This window comes from Cnephaeus nilssonii, assembly GCF_951640355.1.
Source record: "Cnephaeus nilssonii genome assembly, chromosome: 1".
Classification (NCBI taxonomy): domain Eukaryota; kingdom Metazoa; phylum Chordata; class Mammalia; order Chiroptera; family Vespertilionidae; genus Cnephaeus; species Cnephaeus nilssonii.
In genome coordinates this window covers 31704419-31730044 of record NC_137072.1, presented here as the reverse complement: position 1 = coordinate 31730044, position 25626 = coordinate 31704419, and the positions used below count along the sequence as shown (strand labels likewise).

Here is a 25626-nt window from a genome sequence, read left to right as displayed (position 1 = left end):
TCCTCCTTTTCAGAGGCTCCGCTACGATGCTGATTTATCACAGGGCATTATTATGATTATGAAACAGAAAGTAGGCAGATCCCCAGTAAAAAGACAATACTACATACATGACTTTGGTGTGACATGGCCAAAGTCTGCAAGCCACAAACTGAGTTCAAAATAATCAACTCCAATCAAACTTATAAAGGAACACGTTCCCTAGAGAAATTGTGTCATCTGTTTTCACTGCTCGTAATTGGTGTTGTAGAGAAAGTCATGTTTAACTTTCATTAGCTAAAGGCTGATCTTTGCTTGGTGCTGGGTGAAGAATGCCTTGGTGGCTTAAACGTGAGCCCTGTGGCCCCCACCCGAAGCTCAGCCACGCTTCTTTAATTTCAAAGCTATTCTTAGGAAAGGAAGAGACTTGTTCCCTCTGCTAGCTTTTCTGGCAATGCCATTGTTTCTGGGTTACTTCCTCCTCCCATTTTCAGTCAGAAGATCTCTCCTTTCCAAACCCCCCAGTCTATTTGAGCCCCTTGTACTCTTGCTGTTTTATATTTCAGGCATTTGTGCCTGTCATAAGGCTATTGTCAGTTTTGTGTTTAATATCCAGGAGTATGTTTTCCTCAGTCTCAGGGATGCTCAGTATTTTCCTTCTTCCTCGGTGTCTTTTTTGGTAAAACCTGTTTGTACCTATTGTCTTAACTTTTCAATGCAGGCCTGCAGACTCCTGCTCCAGAGTTTATTGTTGACGTTGAATCCATGGACATCTTCCCAGTGGGCTGGTGTGAAGCGAATTCTTACCCTTTGACCACACCTCACAAAATAGTCCGTAAGTATCGCCTAGTTTGGAGTCCAGATGGATAACCTCCAGGGTTGGCATGAATAAATAGGCAATTTTGTTAAGATAGTATAGCCAAGTTGTAAACATAGAAAAGGTTTTAAATTTCCCACAGTGCACCAGCTTTTTAAATCTCATTCATTAAGTTCATGAGATGAACATTTCACAGGTTGACAAATAAAGTCACAATGACGAGACAACTGAAAGTCACAGAGAGGCAAAAATAAATATGTGGAATCTTCTCTCTGTTTTGTATGCAACTCATTATTTTTATTAAAAATTTAGACTACTATATTTTTGTATTATCATATCTGAAAAAAGACTACTTTTTCTCATGAGGTTTACCCTAAAGGAGTCATAATTGGCCCCAATAATTTAGTGACATAGATATAAACACTAAATTACTATTAGCACTAATTGACCAGTGAAATGTCAACTGTACTTTGAAAAGAGCATTACATCACATCTAGTACCAACTTAAAACAATATTAGTGGGGAAAAAACAATATTAGTGGTTAACCAATCTCACAATACACACACTTAAATATAGGGTGTCCCAAAAAATGTATATACACATTTTGAATAATTATAAAGGCAGTGCTTATTAAAATACATTTCATTTTGAAAATTGAGCTATCACCTGCTGAAGTGTGTTTACTTTCTTTGGGGACACCCTGTATTACAGCAGTGTGTCTTAAGGTACATTTTTATAATAATAGGTCATTATCTTGAAAAGATACCTTTTGAAAATCTTCAAACCTAATAAATCTTGGCATTAAATATTCTACCATAGGTTTATAAAAATATTATTTAAAATTTTGGTTCCTTAAAGATAAGGGATTTTAATTTTTATGACACAGATTATATTTCTTATATTTTAAATGTAATTTATATGCTAACTTTACTTCTTTCTAGCAGTATACTTGAGTGTATATTACATGTACACTAAATGTACTATGTGGATCACTTATATAGAATCTCAAAGCATTGCTATAGAGAAAGTTCCATCTCACAGTTGGCCTTTTATTTCCTGATGTTTCCTGATGTCAACAGATTTTGAAGGGAACTTAGTTAGAGTCCTCCTATTTGATATTCATCAAGAGTAGGGTAGGACACTGTGTGAAATAAAGAAGGTAGCTCTGATTGTAGGCAAAGTGGATTTTAAAGGATTCTTCTCTCTCAGATACCATACTGTTCAGTGAGACTGATCTAATGAGAGTAATATCATCCCTTCACTTTAAAATATGTCTAAAACTTTCAGCCCAGGATAATTATTTCAATCTCAAGTTATTGTTTTTTTATTTTTCCATCTAAGTCTAAACCCACCAACTCTCGACAACTTTAGAAGTTTTGTTGGGATCAATTTATGCTTATGTTGGAAATTTCAGGAATATTTGTACCAAAATAGATGCCAGAAGCTCTGGTATTTCTTTATTAAGGTGGTTCTTATCAATTATAAATAAGAAATGTAAATGTTCTTTTAAAAAAAATTATTATTGACTGCTTTATGTTACTGTTTCATAGACACATTTGGTAGATAGCAATCCTCCTTTCAATAATAAAATGTTTTAGTTTAAGAACATGTCTCTAATCCTAATTTGGGAGTAGCTGTTATGGTAACATTATTTGACTTATCACACTTTCTTTGGGGGAAAAACCCATCTGGATAATCATACTTGCAACAATTCATCTTACCAGGTGTGTTCATGTGAGGTATGATAGGTGTGCTATTTTTCTTATTAAATCACATTTTAGAATGAAGTAGACAGTGTGTAGTGATAAGATTAAATATACTAAATTCTATTTAGACCTCATTTCTGATAAGTCAAAGTCTATTTTATGCTTGAAGCAATTAAGATAAAATTGTGGCATGAATGAAATAACTTTTCAGTATTTAAATTGTTACTTTAAAACTAACAGCTTTACACTAAGCCATTTTTTAAAATGCTTTTACCCAACTAGCTAACCAAGCTGATTTTTTTTTATTGGCCTGTTTTACAGCACAGCAGAAGAGGAAGATTGCAGTTGTGCAACCAGAAAAACAGTAAGTTTTTCTTTTTTTGTTTGTTTAGTTTTCAAAAATGAACTGATAAACTATGGAGTGTCTTTATAGAGGATGGGAAGCATGGCTGGTGTTATTAGAGTTAGTCTAACACATAGCACAGTAGTAAAGATGACAGTAAAATATATCTGTGGTTTACTGTGCACCTATTTTGTGCAGGGCACAGGGCGTGCTTCTAAAGGAACTTCTACTCCCAATTGTAACGCTTCACTTTGATTTCACCTCAGCATACCGGAAGGACACCCCAGTCTCACTCACTATTAGTGATGGCTCTCTGTGATAGTGGTTCTTAATGCCCGAGAGGCCGCGAAGCCCCACCCAGCATGCTCCCTGCCACTAGTCATGGCTGGGCCTGCTGAGAGACACTTCAGGGTTGCTGCCCAGCGTGGCTACCTCCCATCTGGGTGAACTTTTGCAAGTTGCTTTAATTTTTTTTTGCATCTCAATTGTAAAATACCTATTCCTCAGGGTTTTTAGGACAGTTAAATTAGATTCTGTGTGTAAAATTTGTAGGCCCTATATTATTGAACAAGTATAGATTATCTCACATTTCAGTTGTAATTTTATGAGGAAAAAGGGTATTTGGGAATCCTGTGTAGATGCCAAGAGTATTTTTTTAGAAACTTGTAACTGGGGGTAACATTTTTACATACTGGAAAATATCTAAAATATATTAAAATACATATCCCTTGTCAAGCCTTTCTGTTTTCTTAATATACTGATGGAAATGAAATTAAAAACCACATTTTTCATGTTTAAATTTAAATAAAATGAAATTGAATAATAACTGCATTGTTATTGAAATGTGGATAACAGAATTTCTTGCACATTCATTTCTAAACAGTGTATCAAGTTAATAATGTGACTCCAACACTGAAATAGAGAATAAATAATAGAATAATGGTTTCATCCTTGAATCCATATTTGAATACCTAACTCCTAAATGTGCAGTCCGTGGATCAGCGGGTTTCACCCTTTCTTTGCGTCAGTCACCAGATTGTTCGTCAAACACAGGCAGCTAGGCTGCCATCTCCAAAACACCCAACTCCGCATGTCTAACAAGCTCCCAGGTGACACTGATCTGCCAGTGTAGAAGCCCCCACTTTGAGAACCAGAGCCATGGACGACCAAACTTGTATCTCCCATATTGGTTTACTTCAACTTTATGTAGCTTTTCAAGTGTGTTTTCTACCCAGCCAGCCTAGACGCCCTGTGAAACCCATTCTTTTTTTCCCTAAGGCCACATCGCTTTATACTTATTCAGCAACTTTTTACTGAACCAGAATGTATACGTTTGTCTTAGAATAAGCCTGCTGCACATTTTAAGAACCATCATTGATAGGTTTTCTTTGAAGGTCTTGTTCTCAGTGTGGCCATGACCCACACAAGCACAGTCACCCAAAACCAAAGGTCAGCAGAAAGTGGTTTTCAATTAGACATTAGGGAGAAATCTGACTTTAATTAAAGTCAATGTAAGTTGATGTTTCTTCACGTCTAAAATATGATTAAGGACATTATTATAATTCTATAACAAAAGACCAGCCCAGGAGTGACCTAGAAGAACCTCATTAATCAGTGATGACCGCTCAAGGGTCAGGTGTCTTAGGGTTATTACAAGAATTTGAGAACAATCTAAATGATCTTTTTATAGATTCTTAGTGAGGTTTCTTCTAGATGCACACATCCTATCTTACTAGGCTCTTAGCTTGGATTTCTCTAATAGTCGCTTTAAGTTGTAAAAAGACTTTGGAATGCAATGGTTTCTTCTACAGTGTGGACCCATGAGAGTTTTGTTTTCTTTATCAACAGATTGACATCCACAGTGCCTGTTGAGAAAATACCTCATGACCATTGTTTATTCCCTCACCTGGAAACCACAGGTAAATGAACCCGTTTAGGGCTCTCTGTCACTTCCCAATTTGTTGTTAGGAGTGGATACATGAATATATATTTTAGGTCAATATGCGAATATTTTAGCTTTGAGCCTATTCTCTTGTACTCTGTTGCTACTTATTAACGGATAACGTTTTAAAAACGTGTTTTGTTTTGTTTTTTCTAAGCTAAATTCTTTGTGTCTCTTCTTTTCTGCTTTTTTGGTCAGTAGCTCTAGACAGTTCTCTTGGTCTGTAGGAAAAGGGTCCATGTGCTAATTAGGAACTATGAGCCCAATTATTAAGTTGAAAGTAATAATTATCGGACATTCCTTTTTTACATTTTATGTCAGTTCCACTTGCATTTTTACAGTAGTGGTTAATACTTAAATCCCTGCAGGCTTTTGAATCGTTCTTCAAAACCCCCTGTGTTTGAATAACTGGTTGTGAATAATATGTTTTTTAATATGTAAAGTCCTACATCTTACAGTGATCTTTGGAAACACAAATGTGAATTAGCCTTTGACCACAAATCTGATTATAGACACGTTGGTACATTCAGTAATATATTTGATTAAGAATTCTATTTTCTAGTCAAAGTGAAATCTGCTCTGAATTCCAGGTTTAAAAGCTTAATGCTGTGGAAAAACCCTATTAGTTAAAGTTATCTTTATCATAAAGAAAGCAGTTTTATGAGTAGACTTACTAAAATGGTTTTTTCCTAAAGGTCTGGGAAGAGTAATCCTACCAAAAATTTCCATGTAAATGCAGTTGTAGACTAAATTTTTTAGCCTGTTTTATAGAATTCAAACTTAGAATGGTTTTAAAAGTACCATTTCTGCTACTCATTCAGAGTCTGTAATTGTTATTTTACTCCATCTTGTTACCTGTTGGTTTTTAGTTGAAGTCCCATGAGAACAAAACTTCCCGGATTGTTAAATTACCATCTTAATTATAACTGTTGTTCAACAGAAATGCCACCGTGAGTGTAGCTTAGCTTGGAGCTGTGGTGGCAGAGCCTGAGTCCTGGGCTGAAAGTGAAGTCTCAGTCTGTGTTTTTAGGCATGAAGAAGTTTGGAGTGACACCTTACTGTGTAGTAATTCTCCTTTTCCCCGTGGCAGCTCCAGATACAACTAGACCAACCACTTGCCCGGTTCACTTTCTAAGTTGAAAGAATAGTGAGGGAAATGCAAATCTAAGCCCCTGTAAGGAACATTTCACATCCATCAGATTGGCAAAATGAAGAAGCCCTACAATACCTCTGTTGGCCTGGGTGGGAGACCAGACACTCTTACACAGTGCCTACTCGAGGATCCGTCTGGGTAGTCACTAGGAAAACAGTTTGGCCATATCTAGTAAAACCAAAGATACACAGATCCCACGCCTGAGCAATTCCACTCCTTGTTGTGTACTTGGAAGACTCTGGTCCATAACAGAAGTAGATTTTTACAGTTGTATTCATTAAAGCACTGTTGGTAACATTGAGAAAGTAGAAGCAACACAGTGTCCATCAATCAAAGAATGGAAAACCCAATTGTAATATATTCTTACAATGGAATAATGAAAAATGAAGTGAAAAAATGAATAAATGTTCTGGGTAATTATTTACCAACTTGGGTGGATCTCAGAAACTTCAGGTTGAACCACCAAATGTTGCTGAAAACCATTTATGGAATATTTTAAATATATATATTGCTTGTTGTTACACACATACATATATGTGTGTAGTCGAATTTATAGACTTGCATGGGAATGATAAGTACCAATGCAGGGTAGTGGCTACCTCTGGGAGGAGTTTCTGGGGTAGGACACACAGGGCAACTTAGCTGTGCAATGTGATTTCCGTCCCCCCCCCCCCCCCCCCGCTTAGTTATCATTGTCTTTGTCTTTGCATTTTGTGTGTGTTTTGAATACTGCATAATAAACAGAAAATTTATTTTTTATGGTAGAAAAATAATCAGGATTTCTAAGATGGTATTGTGTCTATAAAACGTTCTGATATTAAGACACAGTGTGCCTCTGGATAATTTTGCCCACCAAATTGACTAAGCAAGCTTTTTGTTGCTTCCTAAAGTCTCAGCTGGGTTGCTCTTCCCATAGGTCCTGTCAACGGGAAATACTGCTGTCCTCAGCTCTTCATCAATCACAGGTGTTTCTCAGGCCCTTACCTAAACAAGGGGAGGATCGCAGAGCTACCTCAGTCGGTGGGACCAGGCAAATGCGTGCTGGTTCTGAAAGAGGTAAAGTGCTTTCACGTTGCATTTGGCTTATTTCCACAGGGTGTTTAAGGTGTAGGTGCAGTTTCTGAAGGAGATAATGGAAATGTGGATCAATTCGGGTGATCTTTACCAAGCACCTCCTTTCTCAATCCTGCGGGCTGGAAGCTGGTCATACGAAGATGGAAAACAGTGTTTCTGCCCATGAAAGACCCACAGTCTAGTGGGCGGGGTGTACATACCATCCTCTGAGTCAGGGGGACATTGCACTAGGTCTGAATAGAGCTTCGGGAAGACAGAGGAAAGATCAGTTGTGTGTGGAGTGAGGGTTCAGAGCAGGAGAGTGAAGGTTTCCCTGAAGAGGCAAGTAGCCTGGAAGAGCGAAAAAAGGGCTTCCTGTGACGGTGGAGGGTATGGTTAAGAATGGACCCTCCTCTGCTGAAACCGGCTTGGCTCAGTGGATAGAGCGTCGGCCTGCAGACTCAAGGGTCCCAGGTTCGATTCCGGTCAGGGCATGTGCCTTGGTTGCGGGCGCATCCCCAGTGTGGGGTGTGCAGGAGGCAGCTGATCGATGTTTCTAACTCTCTATTCCTCTCTGTAAAAAATCAATAAAATATATTTTTTTAAAAAAAAGAATGGACCCTCCTCAGCCCGGTCGGGAGTGGCGGCTTTTCCCCTCCCTCACAGTACAGGGAGGAGGAGGTGCATGAAGAAAGCTTCCATTGGCTCCGGGCACTTGCATCAGGTTTGTGCTGTGGCTACATCCAGACAGAGCCCAGGCTGCGCATCACTTAGATGGTATTGTTTCCCATTTCTCTTCCGGCCTCTGGGAAACAACCTGCAGGTGGAGGTGAAGCCTGATTACGCTGATGGAGGTTTCCCTCTGTTACATTTTTATAGCTTAGCCCCAGACAGTGTTTGGACACAGACTGGTGTTGGGAACCATTTCTAAACTGCTCTTGAACTGTCTGCATTTTTCACACACATCAGTACTTTCTCTGAAGAAAAAGGACACCACATATATCTTCTTTATTGCTACTATACCATGATGAATGTGTTTTAATCCCTTGGGCGCAACAATTCCTTATCCATTGAACAAATGTTGGTTAGGCAACTCTGAGGAGCCAGGCACTGCATGACGTAGTCGGTCAGAAAATCATCTGCCCTCTGCTTGTTTGGGTCTCAAGCTCCCGTTGAGGAGATGACATGACTCTGAGCTTGATGTACACAACAGAGGACACAACAGAGACTCCAGGAGCATAGTGAGGAAGTGACAAATGCTTGCCAAGGGACACTTGCTCCGGCTTAGGTGAAGTAAATAGAACCTTGAACACACAGCATGGAAGAAGTTCAAGGTAGAAGTTTAAGGCGGTGTCTGGGTAATGAAGGTGGTCATGTATTGCTGGAGAATAGAATAGGATAGGTCTTTAGACTGGGGATAATTCATAGGTTTAAAAGAGTGATATATTTAGAAAAGGAAAAAAAAAAACATCTCATCTTTCAGGGATACCTCTGAAAGGTATGTGGGTAAATGGTAGGTAGGACCACTGGTTTACTCCAATTGGCCCAGACTATAGATCCCTACAGATGTTAGATTCGATCAAAGAGCTCAAACCAGGATTACCTGTAAGAATTTCTGTCCTGATATAAAGTAAGAGCCCGGGACCGAGAATTGACTCTTCAGTTTGCCATGCTTTGGGGCTGAGTGCAATTTTGCTACAGTGGTTTTGTCTGCCTGAATTCGTGCCTGTTTCCATTGTGAGTGATCAGAACGGAACACGGAAGCAGATGATAATGCAGTGAACTGACAGGTGCAACACCCTTTACACCACACATCCCAGTTATTAAAATGAGCTCGTGGGGCACCTGCCGGCTCTGTTAGCAAACAAGATGACCTCAGGTTCCATCTCTCTTTAGCAGTTGGTTATTTTACTTTTACTACATGATTTTTTAAGTCAAAAGTAGTTATCCCTGATCAATTCTCTGATAGGTGCCAGCAGCCAGATTTAAAAGCCAGGCCAGAGCAGTTTTCTGATGACAAAACTAGTTTTCTGCTGATGTTCAGAAAATGCATGAGGCAGGAAGGGAAGAAAAAAAAAAAAAAGCCAGCACTTTAGTTCTGGGAGCGCAAGAAAAATGTAAGTTCCGCCAAGCCAATATTTATGCTAATGCTCTCCCTTCAGCACCAGAACCTCTGTGTGGTTTCAAATTTCATTTTACTTCCAGAGAATGAGGTAATTGGAGAAAGACAGAGTACATTTGCTTTTTTCAGGTCATTGGTGGTGTTAGCAGCTACAGGCTTCTTTCAGATCTTTGGAAACGTGAAGTGATAGTGCCTTCCCTCCGTCTGGTCTGCGAGAAGCAGATAATGTCTGTGGGTCTAGATGCAGAGCCGGCCTGTGGAGAACTGTGAAGAGGGGTCCTGAACTCCGAGGGCAGTATCCCAGAGAGGAGGACGTTTCTGGCAAAAGTGATTATTAATGCATGTCTCTGTTCACCTCTGGTCAGTGAGCATGCAGAGCATTCTTGATGAGGTTTTGAGGGGCTAAGAGCTGTGTCTGGCTCAGTTCCAGCAAGGGGGCTGCCCAGGCAGGTAGGTGACTCTAAGGAGCTGGTGCCAGAGCCGGCAGGTGGCCCAGTCACGTTCGGTCATCCCACATGAGGAGACTCGGAACAAGCAGGCCTGGGGCCCGAGACAGGGGATGAGTCTGTTGACGCCCCCTCAGAGGCTGGGGCGTTTTTATGGGACCCTGGACCTTGTTGCATGGAGGGTGGGACCTGTGAGTACAGACAGTAAATGGTGGTCATTGTCATAAATCAAACCTGTATGCTCAGCCTCATCATCACCAGCCAGGACTGTCCTGTCCCCAGGGATACCAGGGTCTCCCAAATATACACGTAGACTACAGATCTATGCGGCCCTGGGCAGACTCACGAGGCTTTAGTGTTCCAAGCTTGCCCCCACTCAGAGATCATTAGCCTCATTCTTGTTGCCATCCACAAAGGTGCTGGGGAATTTGCTTTCTGCTTTCTATGCAGGCACCAGGTCTGTGGTCCTTACTTCAGGTACAGAGAGATGAGGCAGGTGCCGTGTCCGTGTGTGAAAGAGCATTATGTGAGCGAGCCAGCCTGAGTGCGGCAGGACAGGGGAGAGTGGAACATGTAGTGACGTGTTTACTGTGTCCCGCCATGAAAAAGCCATCTTTTGGTAGACACGTGATGAAACGGGAGAACAGCGACCCAGTCCTACTGGCAGAAATGACTGAAAACACCCGTTTGGGAAGGATTGTAAGGTCTCTAAAGGCCATGGATGTAAAGGCGACACAGCCGGAAACGGTCCCTGGTGGGTTACAGAGATTGGGGAACATGCATGGTTTTCTTAAACGTTATTTGGTTTAAGTTATTTAAAGCCAGTGTGTCACCTCTGTTTTTTAGCAAAAACAAGGAACCTGTCATTTCCAGAGGGGAATCTCTGAGAGTCCTTTGTCACATTTTGCCCATCACTCTTTGATGTGTGAAGCTGGCTGTTGCTGTGGGACGTGCCAGCTCAGCAGCAGAAATGGCCTGTGTTCTAAGCGCTGCTTTTTGGCAGCATGGGTCGGTCATGCAAGGCATGAACTTTTATCGTAGGAAATCGACAAGTTGTGCACTCCATGAAAAGATAAAAATAGAGCACCTGATGCTTAAAAGAAGGCCTCGGAGAAAGCGACTCGAGTCCCAAACACTCAGGGAAACTTCTGAAGGGCTGACCCTCCGTGGCTTATTCTTCCTCCAATATAACTTCCACCCCCTAGTTGAGAGTGCCAGAGACGCTGACTGGAGACCTGTGCACCCCACCTAACATCAGGGTCAGTCCGCATATGATGGTATAGAGCAACACGATGAAGTGAGTGAGATAGACAGAGCTTCTGCTCTGCCAAGGTGGGAATGTAGTTCCTGATGAGTAAAATGCAGGTAACGTGTGCACCCACACAGTCCCAACTCAGTTCACCCGCCTCCCTATCCATCCAGCTATCTTTCTACCATCCATCCACCCATCCATCCACCCATCCATCCATCCATGCATCCACCCATCCATATCTGTTGATCTATCTATCGTTCTTTTATTCTATCATATCATCTAGGTATAATTTATTCTATCTTTCTATCTATCTAGCTGTTGTATCTAGAAGAGTCACTTTGGTACTCTTCATCACAGCCTAGTTAAGGGATGCAATGGTTTAGACATGATTGATTAAGAGGACAGGTTGTGATAAGTCTAACTTGGCAGAAAGTGGCTGCAGAAATAATGAGAGCCCTGAGCACTGGTCTCCTCAATCTGCTTCTGTGGCTTCGGAAAGTGCAGGAATAATGAGGTGGGGATTGTACGGTGCCACTGTGGTCCATGTATATTTCTTTTTGTCTACCTGCAATCTTTGTAGAATCTTTTGAATACCAAGGTGTTCAGCCTCAGCCATCTCAAGTTCCCTGAGCTTTGGGAACACAGCAGTGAATAAGACATCATCCATCCATCCATCCATCCATCCACCCATCCCTTCGTGTCCTGAGAAATTCATGAGTCACAACCATGTACCAGGCAGGCACTATGCTAGAAGCTGAGGGGTTGTGTGAGCAAGAGATGTGGGCCCTTCCTCAGAGAGTGGACAGAACCCCTGCAGACAGGAGGGGGCCTTGTCTTCTCTCCTTGCCTCTAGGCCTGCCTCCTGGTGACAAGCCCACATGAATACCAATATACCAGCAGAACCTGACCCGGTTATATTAGAATAACACCCAGTTCTGTGTTATCTCGGGTCAGTGGGAGCAGTAGATGTGGTGGCTTTCAAATCTGGAGCCCAGTGCTATTTGTTGCCTTGACAATAAGATGGAAGATAGAAGAGATGACTCTTACAGGGGTCCCCCTCTCTGTGTACCCTCAGTCTCATTTCCAGTTGCTGTGTCAGTGGGTTTTTTTTAAATATATATTTTATTGATTTTTTAGAGAGAGGAAGGGAGAGGGATAGAGAGCTAGAAACATCGATGAGAGAGAAACATCAACCAGCTGCCTCCTGCACACCCCCTACCGGGGATGTGCCCGCAACCAATGTACATGCCCTTGACCGGAATCGAACCTGGGACCTTTCAGTCCGCAGGCCGACGCTCTATCCACTGAGCCAAACCGGTTTCGGCTGTGTCAGTGGGTTTTGTATGCTCTGTATGGCTCAGGACCCAGAGCTTTTTTTTTTTTTTTTTTTTTTTTTTTTTACTGGCTCACAGGGATGGAGGAAATTTACCTAACACAGGCATCTGCTAATCTCTGACTCTGGGATTCTTCCATGAAGTCTGACTAAATAGAAGCCAGTCAGATGAAGTATGATTTCAAACATCACGGAGACTGAACGAATCTGAAGCAGAAAGTGAGGGTACAGACCCACCGTTAAGTGAGCGTTCCAGGCCCTGCACTGACTCTGCTCTGCTCTACTGACGTGTGAACCAGGTGTTTGGAGCAGGAGGTTCCAAAGAAACCCTGCGGTTGCACAAGGCTGGGGCCCTATTTGCCCAGAACCCTTGGAACTCATGGCCTCCCTTCCCTCCCAACCCTCAGCCAGAGATGCTGCACATAGTGAGGGAGCGCCCCAGAGAGGGGAAGTTACCACCGCCCCCCAAAGCCCTGGACTTGGAAGTTTTCACTGGGACCTGGCAGTTTGAAGTTTGGCTTCAGTAGGTACATTTTCCAGCTCATTAAGCTATTTCCCTCAACCTCTTGGTTTTGATTAAAGTGTTTATTTCCCACATTTGGGGAGTTTGCCGTGACTTGTTTGACTTTCTCCTTTATTATGTATCTGTAAGCATTTGTCCTGGGCTACCTGTCACGGCTTTTAAAAACTAGAGCTTTGTGTGGGAACCCAGAAAGTAAGAAATCCAAAGTCACCTTAACTGTGTGTAAATAATAATGTACTGAAAATGAAGAGAGCTTTTATTTTTCAAAGCATCCGTGTATTTATTGGTATAATTGAGAGAAGGTGGTGTTGAGGCAGCAGGAAATATGGCCTCAGAGAAAGGACTTACACTTTCCAGGTCATGATGGACGGAGGAAACATCTCGCCCAGGTGACATCTGGTTAAGTCAGTCAACAAAATCAAAGATGTGGGCGTGCCTCTTGAATTCTGTGTTTTCGTTGCTGCTGTTTTAAGTGTATGCTGGACATTAACCCATTAAAAACCACGTACCCAGCTCATCGGACACTAGCAGGCACTAGCAGGCCCTAGAGAGTGTCTGGGAAGGCTGGCAAAACACAAGTGTGTAAGAATCTAAATAAAGGTTGAGGCTGGTGTTGGCCAAAGCAGTTCTCCACCTGGTAAAATGTCAGATTATTACTGTTATTATTAGAGTTTTTGCAACTAATAACAAAAGGAGAGATGAACATAACAGTTATCGTTACGTAATTTTTTATGAGTATAGTAGATGTAGTGGAGACAGAATGAAAACACCCACTTTCAAGGGTCAATAACTTGAAAAAGTTTCTTGCCTTGTCTTCTTGCCAAAGCTCGTTTCCTGCTTTTCTCTGGCTTCGTTAGACGGTTACGTTTGTACTAAAGAAAAGAGAAGACTGGATCCTGTCTGCTCTCAGAGCACATCTTCCTGATTTCCAGTTTGATGGCCTTTACTCGTGGTGGATGCAGTGTAGATCTCTGGAACGGAGGGTAGGCTGGACAGAATTCTGTGAAAAGAAGTACAACTGCTGGAATTCTGAACCCCGAACTCCTTAGCCAAGGAGGCAGGTCTTAAATAACATCCTGGTCCCAACACTAACAACTCAGCCTGTCTGCCCTGCACTCACTGGGCCTCCCAGTGTATGGACAAGGCCAGCTGTTGAAGTCTGAATCTTAACTCATTTTACTCCTTTGGAATTTTCCACATAAGATCCCATTCATGAGCGAAACCCTATTGATAAAGTGCTTATTAAGTAAAATAATAATAATAATTTGACTTTAAAAAAAGTATTCATAAAGTTAGCTCCATTCCATCTGATTTTGAGGTTGAAAAGAAGAAACCTTTTAGGCCTTGAGGGCTTTTGATGGTCCTGAGTTTGTAAACAGGTAATTATTATAACCAGGGTCCTCGGACAGACTGCAAAGCAGAAAGGTCTGTTGGAACGGTGAACGCGTGAGGGGGGCCGAGCTCCTTGTCATCAGAGCAGATAGTCTCCTTCATGTGTCCTGTGGACCGTCTGTCTCCAAAAGTCTACCCCAGGCACACCTTTCCCCCTGGCCACTAGAATTCAACACATTGCAACCTTCAATCTGTCATCTTCCCACTAAACCAGCTGCACCCAGGTTGTGGGAGCCATATTTGCATTCTGAAGTATTTTCTAATTTTGACACTTAAAGATTTAATTTGTCTATGTTAAGGGATTCCCTGCACTTTCAACATAGTTATAATTTAAGCACAGGATACAGTTGAGGTTTGGAATTATCTAAGTAATTTTTGTTTTTTTGGGGCAGAAGTTTTCACGAGAGCGAATATGAAAGGAAATCATGGTTTAGCGTGATTTCATGAGTGAACAGGAAAAAAAAATCCCATCGATTTTCACAATATTTTGAGCGCTGACATTGTACTTGAAAGGGGAGGAGTGGGAGAAGGAAGCGGACACTCACTGAGTAGGGCCTGTGTACCAAACACAGCTGCAGAGCTTGCTCCTTCCCCTGCTAAGAGCATTTACGCTCTTTTCTCTGCTCCTCCCTCCCTCTGGTTATTCCTCGCCTCTTCCCCGTACCCTGACCCACTCACTAGTTTCTGAACAAAAAAGTGGAGCAGAGGGAGGAGAGCAAAGCGGCCTTGCAGGACCAAGAGTTGGGGTGCACTGTCAGCCTGCTGCCAGTTCCAGAAAGACGGAAGCACTCACTGGATTTAACATTAGGTCACGGGGCCCTTTCGAAAAGCATTAGTGGCTCGAGAGGGAACTATATTTGGGTAGGTTGAGAATTGAATTGAAGATGAATAATTTGAAAGTATAAATTATTTTTATGAGATGTTTGGTTCTGAAAAGGAAGCAGTAATAAAGTCAAGGAGCTTCTAAGGAAAGTTATTTTGCAAAGATGCAAAACAAATATCAGTATGGGCCAATGTGGGGAGAGAGGCCAAGAGCACAGGAGAGTTTATTTTATGGGTTGATGAGAGGGCTGCATTGCTATTAGGAGGAGGGCTACCTTTAAATATTTTGCTATGCAAAATTGCTACCTCCTTTATTTCTTACAAAACCCCTGTTGGAAGAAAAGGAAAATCTTTTCCTCTTAAATTCAGTAGCTGGGGCCTGCAGATGAAACTGGCAAAAGACAGGTTAACTGGAGAATGGGTTTATTTTGAATGCACCCAGGCCTCACAGAAAAGAAGTGAAAGATTTTTCCATACCATTTTAACAAACGGCAATAAATTATGGAGAGGTGATAAGCAAAGGAAAAGGGTGGGGACTTCTAGCGGTGGTATTGCGGGGAGGTAGGTTTGCAGGGTAAACAATTGGAAGATAAGGGCTCTTTTCCTAAGGTTTGTTTGTGCAGAGTCCTCTCTGTGCCATCTTTCTTTCCCCAGTGAGGAGGGTTGCTCTCGTTCTGGTATGGGAGAGAGGAGACGGACGCCTTCACAAGGGGAAGTTTAAGCCCTGCTCCTGGCTGAAAGCGGAGGGCAGCGTCTGCTGTTTCTCACTTGCCTTCACTGCAAAATAATGCAATGTCCCAGTGGCATATTTTGAGGTGGCGTACTCTGACCCCCTTCATTATGAACCAGGTAAAGGGCAGTGCCCCCATTATACACAGGAGGAAATGTAACCGAGCATCTTGCCTGAAGACTCACAGCTTCTAAGGGATGGAACCGGGATTTGATCTGGGATCTATCTAACACGAAGGTTATTGCCTTTCTGCTGTATAACACAATGTGGGGGCTTCCGCATAGAAGTGTGTTCTCAACAAACAATTCGTGGACTCCCAAGAAGTCGAGCGAGGCATTGCTCCAGCATGAATTATGTCCTGCTAGTCCATTGGAGACAGGCTCCATGCTCCCCTTTCTGGTCAAGTGCCTCATCATGAGCTGCATTCCGATGTCTTGCGAGGTGCAGTCATGCAGGCTAACTATGCGTAATGGTAACAGCTGTCAACTTGGTCATTGTCATGGATGTAACAACAATACACCAAGATGCCACGTACACAGAAGTTGCTCAGCTCATAATTCCAAAGTTTTATAGGGAGCTGGTTGAATTCAGAGAAGAATGATACGGCATTTGAGAAAAGTCATGGGAAAATTATTCAATATCAGATGCTTTTTACAATTTAATTGCTGCCTGTCTCCAGGCTGAATTGAACTCTGGAAGGCATTTTCTTTTCACAGCCACAAAATGCATTTTGATATGCAGCAAATAACATGTAGCTGCAGGGGTTCCTCAGTAAAACACGATGAAAAGAATCAGTTGAAATTTTCTTGTCCGTTGATAAACACTTTGCACATTATTTCAGCCAGTTCTAATTGGATTTATTTTTAAACCAAGTCTCTGTAAATTGTACTGACAGTAAACAATAAAATCAGATGATTATTCTAATACAGAAAACATAAATACACCAAAGCTGCTTGTTCTGCCTTGTCCTGGCCTCTTAGTGCCTTGGCTGAACCCCATTTTCTTTATGGGGAGTCACAGGGCCCTGGAAAATGCTACTCCAGGAAAGAAAAGACGGTTGCCATGCTGACTGCATAGTATAAATGTTTTAAGGTCAAATCCCCAGTTTTAATATGAGAAAGCTTTATTGTCTTTTGGAATTAAATCAGGGTACAAACCATGCCAGTTACATTCTGGAACACATCAGATACATGAAAACTGAAACATGAAAATTCTTCTAGCATACTTGCATCTCCTTCCTTCCCGTTGATAGTGTGCTGGTCTCCTCCAACACATAGTAGGTGCTTCGTCAGTGATACCAATGTCCCATCTCATATAAGATATGTTTATTACTCTTTCTATGTTGTTTTGCTTTGAAACATAAAGAATGAGCTCAGTGCCTGGCTTATGCTCTTCTGGACTCGGGGAGACTCCAGGAGCGGCAGGAGCTGTGGCCTGCTCCTGCGTGTGCTCCCAGGCCTGGTCCGTGGCAGATCCTGACGGTGGGCACTGCATGGAACTGAAACATAGGTCTCATGTCTCTTTGTACGCAGCGTTGCACCTTAACATTCTTTCAGTTCTCTATCCACATAGCAGCAACATGCCAGAACTTATAAATGTTCATTGTTAATGAAGATTTGCTTATGGAAAGGTGAGGGCCCCACAGGATCTAAATTCCTTGTGTTTTCATTTGAAAAACACATCAAGATGAGCAGGGATATGCCATCTCCCCAGAGAATGCAGTTGAGACTTTAGAAGGGATGGGTATGGTCTGTCTGGGGGTGTCATAGTAGGCAGTGAGAACATGCTCATTTTGTTGGACTTGGGACTTGGAAGTGAAGGGGTCATTTGAGGAAATAAGATGTTGGATGGTGTTGGGTGTTCCAAACTTCTTTTTGAAACACTGCCCTCTCTGAGAGAATTAGCCTAGTATGAAATATCCATAAATTGGGGCAGCATCAGGTGAGTTTCACATAATTGTTGTATCTGAAGTCTATCCAGAAGTGTTGGCGTGAACCTGTTGTCTCCCTCTTATTGATGCCTTTTGAAATTTACTTTTAAGAATAAAATGAAATGCCAGTAGCCAGTCCTACTGAAGAGTGACTGTTGAAGAACAACCATTGGCTCGTTGGAAGCTGTAGGCGTGGGTCTGCAGGAGCCGAGACAGGACACTGTGGCCATCACTCATTCATAGGGTCACCAGGAGTCAGAGCCACCTCAACAACACAGAACACGCACACATTGGAAAAAATAGTTCAATTTTTCTGCAATCAGGAATGTTAGTGAGAGTGGGCCACCCCCTCTGGTCAGCAGAGAGATTAGAGTGTACCATCCTTTTCTCCTGCTGATGAGCCTGCAGAATGCCCTATGGAACTTCTCCCCAGCCTTTCACTGAATGGAGATGCAGAGCAAATGCTTCTTGTGTCAACAGGGTGTTTTCAGAGCCTCCTGGAGTTAGCGAGAATGGCTACAATTGAAGTTCATTTTGTGTTTTATTTTCCCCCCAACAGGTTCTTAGCATGATAATCAATGCAGCTTACAAGCCTGGGAGGGTATTGAGGGAATTACAACTGGTGGAAGATCCACACTGGAATTTTCAGGAGGAGACGCTGAAGGCAAAGTAAGTGTTTTTAATTCTGGGAAACAAGGGTTCTTGTAATAATACTTGGACTGCTCCTTTGAAACTTGTTCCTCTTTTTAATTTTTTTTAAATTTATTGATTTATAGAGAGGGAAAGGAAAGGAGAGAGAGACATTGATTTTTTGTTCCACTTATTTATGCATTCATTGGTTGCTTCTTGTATGTGCCCTGACCAGAGATTAAACCCACAAACGTGGTGTATTGGAACTACTCTCTCACCAACTGAACTACCCAACCAGGGCCAGAAACTTGTCGTCCCTCTTTTGGACACAGCCCAGGGAAATGGCAGCAGAAGGTTGCTCTGCAGTTCTGCGTGCTGGACACTGATTGTTGGCATTTGCTGCACGGAGTTGTCTTGAGCCTTAGGATTCTTCGAGTGGACTAGAGCAGTGGTCGCCAACCTTTCGGACCTCACGGACCACCTGTTGGCGACCGCTGAACTAGAGAGTTGCTTAACTAATACTTAGTGTGCTAAACAATCACAATTAAAACATGCTGTGTTCAGATCGAATAGATCACTTGACCAAAAGGGGAAACTTTTATAAAAGAGAGAATATCCCTTATCAATATGCATTATTCATTAGCAGTTCTTAATACTTGGTACTGTAAAAAGTTTAATTAAGCCAGATCCAAACATTCTTTACGCTGAGAGTTGATAGTTCTAAAGGATAAAATGAACCAGTACCTCTGTTTGGTGTTGGTGATTGCGCTGCGGGTTGACATGTAGTTGCTCAGTTTGTTCCTTTATTTGGAAATAGGCTCATTGGAAAGGTGCTGTTTTTGCTTTCAGTTTCTTGAGTTCCGACGCTGAGAGCACCTACTGGATCAACAGGGTTGAACTCGATTGTTTAGATCCCTTTCTCCAGATACACTTACGTTTAGTAATTGCTTTGGTGTCCTGGGATGCCTTTTAACATTCAGTTATACTTTTCAAATAGAATAGATCTTCTGGTCAGCTTCTTGTATATGTGAACTAACATTGTTTAGATGTAACATTTGGGAAATGATGCTGTTTGAAAGAGTGAACCACTTTTCAAAGGCCAGCATGTATATAAGCCCTTCTTTAAAGAAAGTACATAACTTATTCAAAGTGAAAGTTGAGGAATATTAAATAACGTGTATGAGCAGTAATTATTTACCCTGTAGTTATCCTACACTGGTACTAAGTAGAAATGTTGACATACTGCGTTATTCTTCAACACTTTTTGTCATTTACCCACTCAGTACTTTCTAGTGTCTATTTTGAACATCTCTGTAATTTTAGATTCAGTAAAAGTCACTTATGGTCTACAGATATTCTGCCAAGTCACAAAAGTTAAAGGGAATATATGCAAATAGGAGACTATTTCTATGAAGTGGCGTGTGAATGGAAGGTGGCACCATAGCTCTTCCTTCATTTCTCTCCCAAGAAATATTTAAATGAGCTTCACATGTAACCAAGGAAAAACTAAAACAAGTTTTTTCCCAATGTAATATTCCATATATTCCTAATTTACTTAAGGGGATGACCATCAGCAATAGTAAAATCAAGGGCAGTTCATTATAGTAGTGAGTAAGTATTTATACAGAAACCCTTGTTAATTCTTATTTAAAAAATTTTCTATAACATTCAATATATCCAAAATACACTTAATGGATATGGAAATAGTAGAAGTAAAAAAAAAACACCAACCCCTTACATTCTATTAAAATCTCCCCCTGCTCCTACATAAACCAGAAACTTGCTCTAGATACCAAAGTGACAAAGGAGCACTCATTTTGCAGTATTTGCACTCATTTTCCCATCACCACGTCTATCAGAGCCTTTATTAAATCCAGCCTGATTCAATCAATACAGACACGGCACAGCTATATTGTAAAGGCGGTGAAGTGCCTATTATATCAAATGTGACAGGGAGTTCCTCAGCAAGATCGCACACAGCAGCGCTGGGGAACGGGGCTGTGAACTGGGTTCGAGTGTGCGGATCACAGTGGCCTCTCCCAGCGGCTGCTAATGATGACAGACTTCCAGTGAGCGGGAGCATTTTTTCTCACACTGGTTATTGAGTCACTTCTTTCCTCCTGATGTAAAATGACAACTTTTTAGATCCTGACAACTTTGCTATTTCTTTGGTTCAAATGGGAAGAGAGAGAGAGCTGGCTTCTGCCCTGGGAACTGAAAGGCTGATGTGGTCGCTGTCACGAATAAATTAACCCAGCACGGAGACCTGCATGTAGGGCATCCAGCCACCTTGGCTGTGGTCCGGGAAACTATAACATCACTAAGAATGTTTTTGGGAAGAAAGAGCATCAGACCCTCCACAGGACTCTCTGCATGCTGTCACTGAGCATCTGGGCTTCTAATGGGTTTTACTTCTAAAGCAGGGGTGGGGAACCTTTGTTCTGCCAGGGCCATTTAGGTATCTATAACATCATTCTCGGGCCATACAAAATTATCAACCTAAAAATTAGCCTGTTATATTTGGCCAAACATTTAATTAGCTCACCTAATGCCTTGGCAGGGCCAGACCAAATGACTTCTCAGGCCTTATACAGCCCGTGGGCCGGACACCCATCACCCCTGTTCTAAAGAGTAAATAAAGACCCATTTACTTGAGAGGGTGGAGGTGCCATTGAAAAGGTTTGACTTGTACCTGCGGTTGTTCCTCAGTGTTTATTTTTCTGTTTGTCCAATAACCATACCCTTACAGTAAAACAAATCAAGGTAATATTTGATCACTGTGTAAGGAGTCTATGATATTATGCGGTAGTGCCAAGGGAAAAGTGGACTCTGATGCAGTTTGTTCCAGCTGTTCTGTCAGAGAAAATTCTTTCGGATGATAATGAAGTGTACTAAATTGACCTACATTATTTTGAATTTCAGAAGGAGGAATTTGGGCTCTACCTTAGTGGGAATAAAAAAAAAGTCCAACTCAATGCATCTAGAGACTTTTAAATATGTTTTCCAATATGTTACAGAATCTTCGGGGCGGGGGGCATTTCTTTGAATGGCTTTTGTGATCATCTTTACAAAAGCCAGGTGGAGGCTTAGTAGGTTTCCCCAGTTATTTCTTACAGTTATTCAGAACTTAACGAGGAGATATCCTGATATAATTTCAAGAGAATTAGTCTTCATTATCAGCTAGGCAGAAGCGAGGAGTTAGTCAAATCTGTACTTTTAGGTGAGTCATTCTAGGATTCATGGAAAAGATTTTGGTTTCTTGTTTTTCATAAGCAGTGACTAATATTGTATGTGTTTTTATTTTACTTTTCGGGGCCTTTTATTCATGCCCATATTTTATGAGCCAGTAAAATGTAATATTTGGCTATAAGGAGATTATGTGAAAAAGGATTCCCAAACAGAGACTTTTTGCTGAAAAACATTTTGTTTCCTCATTTGTTAATTTTTACTTTGCTTAGATGTATGCAACTTGCTCTCCTGAAAAATGTATACTGTACACATTACATGCAGCAGGCAGGTGAACCAGCATGTGGAAAGAAGACTGAATTTCTGTGTGTGGGCTTCAGTTCATCAGATTACGGGCGTGGTGTTGCTGGTTCAAACACAGATGTGGTCTTCCTAAAATAAACACCCCCATGTATTGCGCAGAGCTCTCAGCACTTGCAATGCAGGAATCAAGAAGGAAGAGAGACGTTTTTGAGGAGTTGAGTATCAGAAGTCTGAGAACCAGTGAGGGAGCCAGCGTATTGACCCTGGTGTGGGTGGTGTGCCGGTGAAGTTTGGAAGGAAATCAGAGCCCAATCTCGTTGATGACAGCTTGTGAAGCTTCCTTATTTCTGCAGTTATTGGGGTTACCCCTTCCCCCCACCCTTTAGTTCTTCCTTTAATAAACAAGGATGTGGATTCCGCCCTCTCTCTGCCTACCCAAATTTTGTGAGAAGGCCCTGATGTGAGTGATTTGAAGATGAATGACGTGACTTCGGCCAAATTGAGGGCATCCCACAAGGGCCATGCTGATGGTTCTGGGGATTGTCAGGCCAGTGTCAGGCCAGTCTTTTTGCTCTATTTCTTTTGGCTCAAAATCCATTGTGGTTTTTCTCAGCTCTTCACTGGAGGAGAAGAGACCATTTTTTCCAGCACTCTTGTTCCTCCATCTTTACTGTCTTTCTCCACCCTGCCATGTGCATGCACCCGTGGAAATAAGTCCCTACTTTGGTTGGTGGAAAGGTATTGGAAGGCCACTCACGCTTCCTTATTGATGCCATGGAGGAGAAACCTTTTCTCTACCTCTGACGGTTCAGTACTTGGGAGTTTGCAAATTAAACTGACAGAAGACAAGTTAGCAAGAGAAAAGACAGTTTACTTACAGGTGTAGCGTGTATGCAGGCAGGAGTGCCCCTTGCTGAGTAACCCAGGGGGCACTTAGGATTTGGAACAACATATATTTGCATGGGACCTAACTTAGTCGGGGGAAGGGAGGATGAAGAAGAGGCCTCTAGGGGAAGAAGAGGTGGGCTTCTTTAGGAAAGACAAATGTTTTTTAGGAGAACAAATGGGAGATAAGGAAGTTTGTGATAATGTTTGTTTATGCAGTGCCAGGCTTCTTTCTGTCTTGACCATGAAACTCCCAAGAGGGGATTTATGGTACGTTTACTCTCGGTCTCTCTCCTGCGATTAGAAGCTGCCTCACAGAGGGAATTTATGGCACTCCTCACTGCCCGAAAGTTTCTGCTTTCAGTCAGATAATGGAAGGTCTGAAAAAGCTTCTCTACATCTGTGGAATCTCAAATGCCTTTGTCTTACAATGATCTTTATATCAGCCCTGGGGTTCTGAGTGGGTCCCCACATTGGCAGCCAGGGAAGCTCTCCCTCCTCTGTCCGTCTGTGGTTCTCTGCTCCCTGGACTGTTTCAGAATGTTCGTCTGAGACGGGTGTCGTCTCAGCATCTCCTTCTGTGCTCCGGCCCAGCAGCCTGTTACTTCTTTCCTTCCTTCCTTCTCTCAGAGATTGTTTACAATGCCGGGGAGTTTTCTGCTGTGTCCTAGCTTGTTTGTCTCTTTCAATATCCCACCCCACCCCCCTAAAAAACAAACGAACAAACTTGTAATACTTGAAGAAAATCTTACCTTCACCTGTTTACAATAGCCTGGCTGGGCCATTTAATAAATTACATGGCTCCGTGTTTTTCTCTCCAAGTTCATAATGAGAGGCTAAAGGGAAAGGCATTATCCCAGGCTTTTGAGCTGTTCTCACATTTCCTGCCTACAAGGGTATGTCTTTGGGATACCGCTTTTAAACCTTTAGTGCAGTGGTTGGCAAACTGCGGCTCGTGAGCCACATGCGGCTCTTTGGCCCCTTGATTGTGGCTCTTCCACAAAATACCACGGCCTGGGCGAGTCTCTTTTAAAGAAGTGGCGTTAGAAGAAGTTTAAGTTTAAAAAATTTGGCTCTCAAAAGAAATTTCAATCGTTGTACTGTTGATATTTGGCTCTGTTGACTAATGAGTTTGCCGACCACTGCTTTAGTGGAACAGAAAGATACAAAACAGATTCTGATTTTCACCTGTGGTAACATAAAGGCAGTGCAGTGATGAGGACTGTGGCTTCCAGCTTCACCTGGATGCCTTGGGTGCTGCCGAAGGTGCCAGCTGCCCTCCCATATCTGCGTCCCTCAGGTGGGGCTGCGGACACCTGTCCATTCATTCTGTCTGGAAGGTTGTATAATGATCACGTGGTGTAATGTCCTTGAGAAAATAGAAATGACAGTATTACATAAAACACAGTTGTCTCCTTAAACCCCACCACTGGGCAGAATCTTGGAGCTGCTTTATGCTTGTGTGTCTTGGTAGGCCCGCACCTCTCTAAGTTTCACAGGCTTTGTTAAAACAGCTGTTTGAACAGTTGCCCTGATTTGTTGACCAACTCCAAAACAAACCCGATCATTGCTTCAGTCTGGATTCGGATGTTTCAAACAGTTTTTCTTCCACATTTGTGACAATAACTGAAAATGATCCCAGTACTAATAGCGCTCGAAAATATGCATTTGGTGGGAAATATGCATTAAGCTTAATGTTGTTTGAATCATTGTATAAGATAAATTTTATTTTTATGATTTTTTAATGTTTATTTTGAAAAACCGCAGAATTACAGAAATATTGCAGCTACAAAATAAAAACGGACTATTCTTTCTCCAGATCGGTTTGGTAGTAAATTGTTGGTCTGATGGCCCAACCTCCCCAATATACATGGGCAACCTGGCCCACACCGCCTTCAGTATGTTTATTTGATCAGGCTCCAATGTAGTGCCAGTCTCTTGTCACTTTGTTCTTCCCTCACCCCACTCGGGGGCCAACTCTCAATGCCAGGCCTTCACACCAACCCACGCCAGCTATCCCCAGATGCAAATGTCCTCACCCTGCTCAGAACACGGCAGCCTGCACAGAATGCTGCCTTATACCCTCTTCTCACCCGCCTCAGGTGTGGATCCTTCCAGCTGGGGTTTAATTAAGGAGGACCCTGGGGACCGACATCTGTGGAAGACAGAGGAAGAAAAACCAGATTGGGCAGAGGGAGGGACCATCGGTAGCCTGTGGGCAGCTGTGGCGTTATGACCCTCCATGGCTGTCCAGAGTTGGCCCAGGTGGCCAGGCCTTTTTGCCCCTGCCACAGTTAGTCATTGCATGGGGCTGTCCGGGGGAAGGCGCAGGGCAAGGCAACTTCTGCAGCTGGGGCAAACCGAAAGGGGTGACATCTGGAGGTTCCCGGCCAGCAGCACTGCTCGAACCAGGACAGCACATCCTTCAGGGAAGGGAGGTCCCAGCAGCATTAGAGTGTCCTCACCCCGGTCGGGACTCTGCGGGGCCCACCCTGCCTTCCCCAGCTGGCACTTTCCTTGCCCAGTCCCCCCCGACCCTTACCACCACTGCCATGGCTTTTAGACAGGATTGTTCCCAAAGGGCAGGAAAGAGGAGAGGAGTCCCTTCCCTTTAAACCATACTAAGTGAAATAAGCGAGGAGGTGAAAAACAAATACCTTATGATCTCACTTATATGTGGAATTTAATGGACAAAATAAGCTGATGAGCAAAATAGACAGCGAGGCATGGATACATGGAACAGACTGACAGCTGTCAGAGGGGAAGTGGGAGGGGTGGACTGGATGACATAAGGTGGAGGGATTAGCCAAAGAACATATATGTATAACCCATAGACGCAGACAACTGTGTGGTGATGGCCAGAGTGAAGGGGGGTGAGGGGAAAGGTGGGGAAGGAAGTGGGTAAAGGGGGGCAAAATGGGGACATCTGCAATAGTGTCAAAAATAAAAATATAGTTTTAAAATGACTAATTTTATTTTCATAAGTTTAGATTGGTTTTCCCTAATTGTGAAGGGCTGTGCTGAAACACTCTTCCACTGAGTCATCCTCCTTCAGGAGGAAGAAAAGGCCACCCTTTGTGC

The 25626-nt window shown here is 42.5% G+C and overlaps 1 protein-coding gene across 8 annotated transcripts in view; it reads left to right on the top strand.

Annotated features, from left to right (window-relative positions):
• SFMBT2 (Scm like with four mbt domains 2) overlaps window positions 1-25626 on the top strand; it is a 226563-nt gene that overhangs the window by 187002 nt on the left and 13935 nt on the right. For all 8 annotated transcript variants that reach the window (XM_079778896.1, XM_079778894.1, XM_079778898.1 and 5 more), the window contains 5 exons: window positions 698-811; window positions 2822-2864; window positions 4692-4762; window positions 6855-6994; window positions 18101-18210. In XM_079778896.1, coding sequence (XP_079635022.1) covers window positions 698-811; window positions 2822-2864; window positions 4692-4762; window positions 6855-6994; window positions 18101-18210 — 478 coding nt within the window. The remainder of the gene's footprint in view (window positions 1-697; window positions 812-2821; window positions 2865-4691; window positions 4763-6854; window positions 6995-18100; window positions 18211-25626) is intronic.